A 10,137-nucleotide genomic window follows, 5' to 3' on the forward strand; every position below is an offset into this window, starting at 1 on the left:
TTTGCCAGCATAACATGGCAACCCCGGTTTAGGATGAATGTTCCAGTAATTTAGCCCCAGGAGACATCATCTCCAGCTGGTTATATAACATGATCTGTGTCCTTATATTTTCAAACAAGGGAATCTAGCAGTCCCATTCAGCTCAAAACAATATCTGTGTATTGCGAAAATATAAGACACAGATCGTGTCGTATAGCTAGCTAGAGACGATTCTCCTAGGGCTAAATTACAGCAACATTCATCCTAAACCAGGAATGCCATGTTATGTTGGCAAACAATCTTTACATTTAAACCCAGATTAACACAAGCTTCCAAACCTCCCGACTGCATTCTATAATACCAAAAGCTGTGTTTAGTAAGGTGTATTCAAAGTGTTCTTAGAAGCGCCTTCTTTAATCTGGATTAACAAAAGTCGGCGGATCAGCTTATTACATGTATAGTGATAACATTCTAAAATTGCAATAATCCAGAACAGTTATAACTACCTTTCCTAAAAAAAACTCTCAAAGCTTCTGGAATACATTTCATATAGTGTGTGTGTGTGTAAAGAAAGAGAGAAAGTGTGTGTGACAAAGAGGTTATTGTGGAAAAGAAAATAATAGAAGTGAAATATATATATACATATGTATGTATATGTATGTATGTATGTATGTATGTATGTATGTATATATATATATATATAATATATATATATATATATATATATATATATAGTTGGAATTTACAGAAAAACAAAAGATGAAGACAGGTGTATAAACAACAAACAGGTGTATTAGTTTAACGCTCGGGAAAGTTAGAAAGTATTTTACGTTTCGAGCCTATGCTCTTCAACAGAAAGGAGTACGATGAAATAGACAGAGAGAGAATAAAAACAAACTTGTTGATTTAGCGGTCAATCATGGCGTGTGTGTGTACCTCTACACACACTCAAACGCACACACGCACGCACGCACGCACGCACAAACACGCACATACACGCACAAACACACAGAAAGGAACACGAGGTAATATACAACGAGAGAATAAAAAAGTTTTAGGGGCTAGCGGTCAATCATGGCACTGCCCCTTTATCGAGTTTTACCTCGGACACAAAAGAAAGGTCTTTATTTTCTTCATAGCTGTAACCATTGATACAGCTTAATGTGTGATTGGTTCCATCACCAGTCAAACTAAAGATATGTATATGACAAGCTCCGTATTGGATATTATGAGTGTCGTTGTTCTCATAACCGTATTCGTATAACTGTGTGATATTCAGTTCGGCACATTTTGATTTGGGTACAAATCCTGAAAATAAATATAAATTTTATGTGTAAGAATATGCATTGATACATGTTGTGCAGTTAAATGCAGTCTGTGTAATTAAAAACATAGATTATTAAGAAATAATAAGAGATAATTAAGAAGTAATAGACATTTTTTAAAATTGGAAAAGACGGAAAAGGCATTGTGCATAGCGAGTGTATTTAGAGCGAAAATGTTTTAATAAACAGAATGAGGCTTTAAATATTGAAAACAGATTTATCAAAATAGGAAATAATTCTAATTTGGCTTGCATTTGTATGAATCCGTAAATGCTTTGTTTACCGATTTCTAAATCGGAACAGTCTTTGAAAGTTCAGGGAATTCATCACTGAGGAGACTAACTTAAGTCGAAACACCGTGACTTGTGATTCACTGTCGATCTGAGCGAGGCTCTATGTCCTTAACACAAAGGTCTCTTTAAGCAGTTTCTCCGAAACAAACGTAAACTGATATAGTTCATACCGTTCTACGCTTGTATACACATTATATATACATATACACACCGGTATTTTAGTCTAAGTTTGATTCAAATGCATACTATTAATGTAAAGGAATTTTTTTTCTGTTGTAGTGAAAATTGGTAGACAATTAATTCAAGTTTGATTGCTTTTAGTTCAAGTAAATTTTCTGTATTATTGTAAAAACTCCCTGGGTTTGACTGTTTGTTATGCAATTTCTATCGGTGTGAGAAAATGCTCAAACTTTTTGAATAAAATTGAGTACAGTAATAAATGTGGACATGCTTCCAGTACAAAGGCAATCACTGTGACAACGTTATAAAGAACACGATGTCGAAGGAAATTAGATGGAACGGTGTCCAATGTTTTCACATCATGCAGGTGATTACTGCATCGTTACTAGAAACAACTTTATCTGGATACCACTTCCATCAAACAAAGAACAGCTGATCAGACAAAAAACAATAAAAAGAAGTATTTTAAGTATATTCGGCGACGCAGGAATCACAAACACGGGCATTAATATATGACATCGATTGACTACGAAAGTGAGGCTGCAAGGAACGAGTGCCACAAAACAATTATACCGTATATTGGGTAAGTGATGTTATTTAAAATGACGGCGATAATCTCTCTCTATATAAAGCTGAAGTTGTCTGTGTATGGCAGGTTTGGTAGCCTTCAACTAACACTATCTCCTCCGAGACTCTTTAGCGCAAGTTGACCAAAATTAAGAGTATGATAGAAGAATGCCTGCTCTTCATTCTGTAGAAGAAGAAGTTGAAATCGGACCATGTTAACGCCAAAAATTATTTTCAATCAAAAAGGTGCTTTTTTTCTATGAAAATCCCTATTTTTTACGATTTTTGACTGCCGTGTCGCCATTTTTCGGTGCATTTCAACCAGAAAAATGTTCACTTAAAGAAAATAACAAGCTATATAATGCATAATTTTTACTTTTCAAAAATTCCAATTCTAAAGGGTGGAAACAAACCCAAACAACGCCGGGCGATACTGCTAGTATTAATAATGATGGTGACTTTAATATGACCGTTGAAGTTAACAATAATATTGAAATTATTGCAGAGAGTATCAGAACCTAATATCCTGAAGTGTTATGTTTTAAAGTATGTTGACTATGCTCTTAGAATGCAGTTACATTTTGTAGAAACTGAACAAGAAGTTGACGATACATGGGTCATGAAAAGCTTAGGAACTCTGAGAGCACAGTTGAAAGTTACTCTTGAAACGTAGTCTTTTAGAAAGCCTCTGTTGAATACTAATGTAGATTAAAAGAAGCAATAAAAAATATGGCCTTTCAATATCTAATGATATAGATGAATTAAATGATGTTCTACCATTTACATACACATTTTAGAAAATGCGCAGTTAAATAAACAATGTAGTTTTTAGAAAAAAAAAGTCGCCATCATTGAAAAGTAAATTAAAATGATGAATAGATACGCAACCTGGCGAAGTAAATAATATATCCCAGATGACAGGAAACTCAGAGTGGTAATTTCAAACACGTGAATGCTTAATGGATAAAACATACATCTTAAATGATTAAGAAGGTTTACGATCAGAAACCACGCCTCAGACAAGTTGCAAGCCGCCCCATTTGGCTCCGCTGATGTGCGGTCTCGTAATCTCTTGATAATCTTCCACTAATGACAATAATGTAGATTTTATTTCTCTAAAACAGAAAGGGCGCATGCTCAAACTGTACAGGACAATCGCCCTATTTCATGTTAACAAGATGGTACTGGATGATGCCAAGGTACCAAAAAAGACCCAGTCATATGCCTGAATCTACTACAAATAAGGTCTTTGGTTGGGTACCATGTGACAGACTTATAAAAAAAAGGCTTGAATAGCATCGTTCTAAGTTCAAATTCCGCCGAGGTCGACTTTGCCTTTCATCCTTTCGGGGTCGATTAAATAGGGACCAGTTACGCACTTGGGCCGATCTTATCGACTTAATCCCTTTGTCTGTCCTTGTTTGTCCCCTCTATGCTTAGCCCCTTGTGGGCAATAAAGAAATAAAATTATCTATTATTGTCTTGATATATCTTGTAAATGAGTTTGCTTCCATAACCTCACAAGTGTGGTTAAAGTAAGAACCAATCTGCCAACAAATGCTACTACCTAAATTCCATCATTATCATAAAATACAGGTAGCATCAACTGTATGTTAAGTAAGTTTTGTTGGAAATTTTTCGCTTCAGGTGTATGATTTTGGATATGTGTCTATATAACTGGCGACTCAATGCCATTTTTTTATATCCTTTTATTATTTTACTCTTCTACTGGTTTCAACTAGAGGCTGGGGCCATACTGGAATGAGTTGGGCGAAGTTGTTCTTCTTTGTGCCTCCTGCTGCCATGTAAGTTCATCTGGGATTTCAGATAGAAATTTGTTCCGCTACTTTTTGTAGGTTTCCGCATTATCACCCGCAATTCTTTGAGGTTTTCTGGCAGGATGTTAAACGGTTGTGGACCTCTTAAATCCAAGTTGTTTGCAAAGCTGGGTTCTTATCTGAGATGAAGAAGGCAAGATCTTTGGTATTATGCAATGCTGCCCAGTTCCGTGGTCTGTATAGCTTTTAATTCCAAAGTTGGGTACTAGATCTTGTAAGATCTTCCATATGTATATCACTGCATACTTTTCTTGCCTTCTCTCCAGGAAGTAGAGTTACAATTCTAGTAGTTTCTCCCTGTAGCTCATCTGTTTCTCCGAGTCAATCTTCTTTGTGTAGTGGCGCTTGATTGCCTCAAGTTCCGCCATCAATTTGATGCACTGCGATGACCACATACTTAAAGTGTTTTACATTCAGAGCTAGCTGAAGTCATTCGCATCTCGAACATTCGCGCTGGGATGGGGACAACACGTGCTTGTGGGCGTTATATGTTTGAGGGCACTACGTCACGTGTTTGGTATATTCCATGCAATACAAAAGAAAAATTGTGAAGATAATAAATAAAATAAAGCATCAAATTTTTATATCTAATAAACTGTAATAAATATTTCGTTTCGTATTTGATTTGCAGGATTCTTGATGTGAGCTCGTGAACTGAAACATGTTTTGTTGTATTTCGTGGGTGCCATTATGCCAATAACAATAATAAACACACGCACTGGTTATAATTCACTTCTTTATTGTTCTAGGTAACAATGTTGTGAAAGAAAGTGTCTTGTTTTGTTCATCACCTTTTAAATCTTCGTCTTGCAGATTTTTATAGTCTCAGATATCGTGATCGTTTGTAGTATATGAATTACAGATTTGCGTTCTCTCTGCAATAACCCTAGTTCGACCACACTTTCATCTAGACATGTTGGTACGTATCCTGTTGTTCCAAGAATAATGAGTATGAAGCTGAAAGTGTATCTTCGGTGCAAAATTTGGAAACTCCTTATCAAGGATCCTGTATTTTTCCAACCACACTGGGGCAGCTGATTTCCGCAATAGAGTATATATTTTCTTTGTGATCCTCCACAACAATACCTGGCCGGTTGAGTTTTAACTTGGTGGCTGTTTTGATTTTTAAGTGCCATCAATATTCTTTCGACCTATCGGTCTCAATATACGAGGTATCTGACCTTTGACCCAAAAGAGTATCCGACCTTTGACCAAAAAACAAGTGATATTTAAAAACTCGCCATTTTGATTTAGCTTCCTTCAAAGTATTCGCCTTGGGAGTCTACACATTTTCTGCCAGCGTTCCTTCCATGCAGGAAATATTTCTGAAAATCATTTTTGGGGATGCTGTAGAGCTGTACCGTCGTATTTTGCTTAATGTCCTCTGTTGACTCCAATATTCTTCTTTTGAATGTTTTGTTTTTGAGCATTGGGAATAGCCAAAAGTCACATGAAACCAAATCTGGGGAATAGGAAGCTTGACGGACAAGTTGTGTGCTTTGCTTGACGAAGAATCCTTGGACGACGTAGGCGGAATGAGCTGACTGAACTGACCCATGGCTGATTCCAACTTCGGCCACAATCTCCTCAATAGTCACACGACAGCCTTCATAGACCATTCCTTGAACCTTGGCAATCATTTTGTCTTTTCTACTAGTTGATGATCTGCCATACCTTGGCTCACTGTCCAGTAAGGTGCGGCCATCTTTGAACCGGTTCTACCTCTCCTTTATTTGTGTTTATCCCACAGCATCATCTCCAAAGGCCTTCTGAATCTTCTCAATATTCTGGCTTTGCGTAAAACCAAGTTTTTGGCAGAATTTGATACAATGTCTTTGCCCAAGGCGATCGGTCGTCTTGACTAAAAAAGAAAAAAACGCACAGCACACTCTTCACGCCTGTACTCAATGCGTCAGTGCGGGCAAATGGCGCAACCCACGGACACGAAAGTTTTTGCGCATGCTCAAGGATGTAGCTTAAAGGCGGCGAGCTGGCAGAAACGTTAGCACGCCGGGCGAAATGCGTAGCCGTATTTCGTCTGCCGTTACGTTGTGAGTTCAAATTCCGCTGAGGTCGACTTTGCCTTTCATCCTTTCGGAGTCGATTAAATTAAGTACCAGTTGCGCACTGGGGTCGATATAATCGACTTAATACCTATGTCTGTCCTTGTTTGTCCCCTCTATGTTTAGCTCCTTGTGGGTAATAAAGAAATAGGTATTTCGTCTGTCTTTATGTTCTGAGTTCAAATTCCACCGAGGTCGACTTTGCCTTTCATCCTTTCGGGGTCGATTAAATAAGTACCAGTTACGCACTGGGGTAGATATAATAGACTTAATACCTATGTCTGTCCTTGTTTGTCCCCTCTATGTTTAGCTCCTTGTGGGCAATAAAGAAGTAAGAAGGACGCGGCCACCTAACACCCATGCAGATTTTACTCACGCATTATTATTTTGTGCAAAAAAAATCAAGATCGGATACTTGTTGACCACACCTAGTTGTCATCTATCGGTGTTTTTTTTTTTACTAATTCCGTCCCAGATTACTCTGACCCCTGCATCATGCTTCATGGCAACATGATATCTAAAGACATTCTCTCGCGGATGGCAATAATGTGGTTGATGTCTTCAGTTTTAGTTTTTCAACGCCAGCATTTGTTGTCTGCTTATGTTTTCTGCCTTTTATGCAGTAGATACTTGGTGGGGATCTCATGCTATAGAATTGCATGTAGGTCATAAATTTGTCTGCACTCCATACCACCGATTTGACACGACGAACTCTTATGGTTTCTGCTTTCTTTTCGCACTAAGTACCCACGTAATATATTCCCAGTGGAACAGTTCTTTGTTTATTATCTTGTTCTTCTGATAGATAGGTTCCACCAACGCTCCTTGGAGAGAAAGCTGTATCAGCTCTTATTTCATGCCCCACCTAATGTTCATTAACTATCCTAGTTATATTGTTGATTTCATGGCCACAAATTTGCGCACGGTAGTTACTGGTCTCTTTTCTCTGCTGCAGATGTTGTTTCAGTGTAACCACATGTGTGATACCATTTGTATGATATCAATATAAATTCGAAACCACGGCCATCATCCTTGCCCGGGAAACATAGACTGTCAGCATTTCCATTGATGTTGAACTTTGCACGTATGTATGCATCTGTGTATGTAAGTATGTATGTCATTATTCAGTTTATTTCAAGATTTCTTGCCAATAGCGAAGAACTCAAAGTGCAATTGCAGCAGGCACAAGCAAATACTATGCAAGAGGCACTGTTTAGAGCTCTAGAATTTGAGTTGCATATAAGGACTAGCACAGGAAGCTTCCATATGGGCTACATTTCAGTTCAGTATTCAAAGCAAGGAAGGGTAAGTACGTGAAGCAGGGAGACTTAAGGTTATTGGTACTGCGAGAAGTCAGGGCATAAAAGCGGGGGCCGTTTAAAGAGAAAAAGAGAAGAAAGAACAAGGTATGGTTGGAAGAAGTTGCTGGCACTATGGGAAGCCAGGACACAAAAAGCAACAAGATGGTTACAGCTTGAAAAGAGAACAAAAGAAGGACGGTAGTAGAAAGTTCACCCTTAGGAAAGAGTGCCGGACATGTGATGAATAGGGAACTCTGAGTTTTGACTCTTCTACAAGAAAGAAGAGTAAGAAGATGACAACAGAAGATGAAGGAGAGCCGGGAAACTAGAATGGGCAATAGCCAGCCGAAATTTCAAAGAAGCCCCACCTCAGAGAAGATATAAAAGGGCTGTTATTGACAAGTGGATGAGAGGATTGATGGTCAGAAGTGTCCTCTTGTGATTGTTTCGGCCTCGGAGAAGACTTTAGTGAGACCTGAGGTGTTACAGCATCGAGACCTACCAGAGTCATCACAGCAGATGTGTGGTGTTACCGGATGCTGTACTGAACTGAAGAGACCGGTTGATGTCCTGACTAAAGTTGCAGGGCGAGAGGTCACGCTTCCTGTCTACATGGTGATGGAGGATGCTTGTCTATTGGATCTGGACTACTTGCCGTCCATGAGGTATCAACTGGAGTTCTGCTCCGTGAAGCTTTGGGTGCAAGGAAAATCAGTTCCTGTCAAGATGGTAAAGCGGACCACTGATGGTGGTGAGGTGAGAGCGTTACGGACGACAGTGACCCCATCGAGTTCGGAAATACAGCTTCAGTGTAGTGTTAGTGACTCATTTGATGGTTGTCTGGGGATATTGGAACTCAACAGACACTGCAAAAGGAAATCTAGAGTGACGATAGGACGAACCCTGGTGAAGACAGATGCTGATGAAGTGCTTGTTGTGATAGCTAACTTCTCATGGGAGGCGCAGAAGATTCGCAAAGGATACATTGTAGGGCTGTGCCAGGCAGTGGACCAGGAGCAGTGTCGGCTGCGTACCTGCAGAAAGAGTGCTATCGGTGGAAGTGGGGGTCTGTCAGACCTATTTGCACGGAGTTGTCAGTGCTTGGATGACACTCAGATGTTGCGGTTGAGCAGCTGCTAGTGAGTTGTGCTGATGTGTTCGCTGCAGGAGGCCTAAACCTTGATTACACAGCTCTGGGGGAAGACAACGAAAATACTCAGCAAATTGTGGAAAATGCAATTCTTGATAAAAGATTTGGCCAAGGGAGTTTCTGCTCAAAAACAAGAACAGATGAACTATTTACAGAAAGTCGTTGATGGCTTGATGGAAGATGCTGGCAAAGTAACCAGAAAAGAAGCAGACGATGTGAAACCTCTCTTAAATGTCAGGATTATAAAACTAAATGAAAAAGTCCGTTTCCTAGAAATGGAACGTCTTGAGAGAGAAGTCAATATGGAAAGATGCCTGAAAATAAAAGAAACGTTGAGTCATAATTGCAAAAATGCCTTTCAAAACTTTGCAGAGGAAACGAAATTTTTAAAGAAGTCGAAGAAAAGATTACACATTGTTTAACAGAAGTGTTAAAATCTAAAGATACCCACGAGAGGAAGCTTGGCAAATGTAAACATCAACAGGAACGTAATTGGTAGAGTTTGAACCAGAAAACAGATGTTTTTAATGAAAGAAAATGAGAAACTAAAAGAGTAAGTATCTTCACTGAACAATGACGACAGCTGTCAGATAATAAATTTCAGCTGACCCAGGAAATTAACGAACTAAAGGCAAACAACGAAAAGGATGAGATACAGGGCAAATGCGTAAAAGAGTCGCTGTTATGAAAGAGGAAATGTCTTCCAACTCACAAGAATTTGAACTGAAACTGCAGAGTTTTGAAGAAGGAAATCATTTAGACTATGGTGGAATTGAAAAAGCTTCTTAATTCACAGAAAATAATTAGCAGAAGATGGGAAAAAGACTGCAGCACAATCTGAAAGAAATACGATAAGAAAATAGCATAAATTCGATCTCAGGTGAAAAGTTACAAAACTCGCAATTCTGAACTTTGCAAGAGTGTCAAATGAAGAAGACGAAGGGACTGGGGAAGACCAAGGAAAAGGGGCGCAAGAGCAAGACAGTCACCGTAAGGACTGAGGTTATAAATCTTGTATACTTTCGTCGGGTTGACAAAGGTATGGGTAGTGTTACGGAGGAAGGCGCTGAGCTGGCAGAAACGTTAGCACGCCGGGAGAAATGCTTAACGGTATTTCGTCTGCCGCTACGTTCTGAGTTCGAATTCCGCCGAGGTCGACTTTGCATTTCATCCTTTCGGGGTCGATCAAATAAGTACCAGTTGCGTACTGAGGTCGATGTAATCGACTTAATACTTATGTCTGTCCTTGTTTGTCCCCTCTGTGTTTAGCCCCTTGTGGGTAGTAAAGAAATAGATATTTCGTCTGCCGTTACGTTCTGAGTTCAAATTCCGCCGAGGTCGACTTTGCTTTTCATCCTTTCGGGGTCGATTAAATAAGTATCAATTACGCACTGGGGTCGATGTAATCGACTTAATCCGTTTGTCTGTCCTTGTTTGTCCT

At 39.1% G+C, this 10,137-nt stretch overlaps 1 protein-coding gene and 1 long non-coding RNA gene across 3 annotated transcripts in view; one reads left to right on the forward strand and one right to left on the reverse strand.

The window, feature by feature from the left end:
* The window catches only part of LOC115217435 (organic cation transporter protein-like), a 64,438-nt gene that overhangs the window by 39,669 nt on the left and 14,632 nt on the right, over nucleotides 1-10,137 (reverse strand). For both annotated transcript variants that reach the window (XM_036507024.1, XM_036507023.1), the window contains one exon: nucleotides 1,082-1,287. In XM_036507024.1, the coding sequence (XP_036362917.1) occupies nucleotides 1,082-1,287 (206 nt within the window). The remainder of the gene's footprint in view (nucleotides 1-1,081; nucleotides 1,288-10,137) is intronic.
* The window catches only part of LOC118765294, a 19,377-nt gene continuing 9,714 nt past the window's right edge, over nucleotides 475-10,137 (forward strand). The window contains exons 1-2 of the long non-coding RNA XR_005001132.1: nucleotides 475-531; nucleotides 2,026-2,029. This is a non-coding gene — a long non-coding RNA (uncharacterized LOC118765294). The remainder of the gene's footprint in view (nucleotides 532-2,025; nucleotides 2,030-10,137) is intronic.

Source organism: Octopus sinensis, linkage group LG11 (genome assembly GCF_006345805.1).
Source record: "Octopus sinensis linkage group LG11, ASM634580v1, whole genome shotgun sequence".
NCBI classification, from domain to species: domain Eukaryota; kingdom Metazoa; phylum Mollusca; class Cephalopoda; order Octopoda; family Octopodidae; genus Octopus; species Octopus sinensis.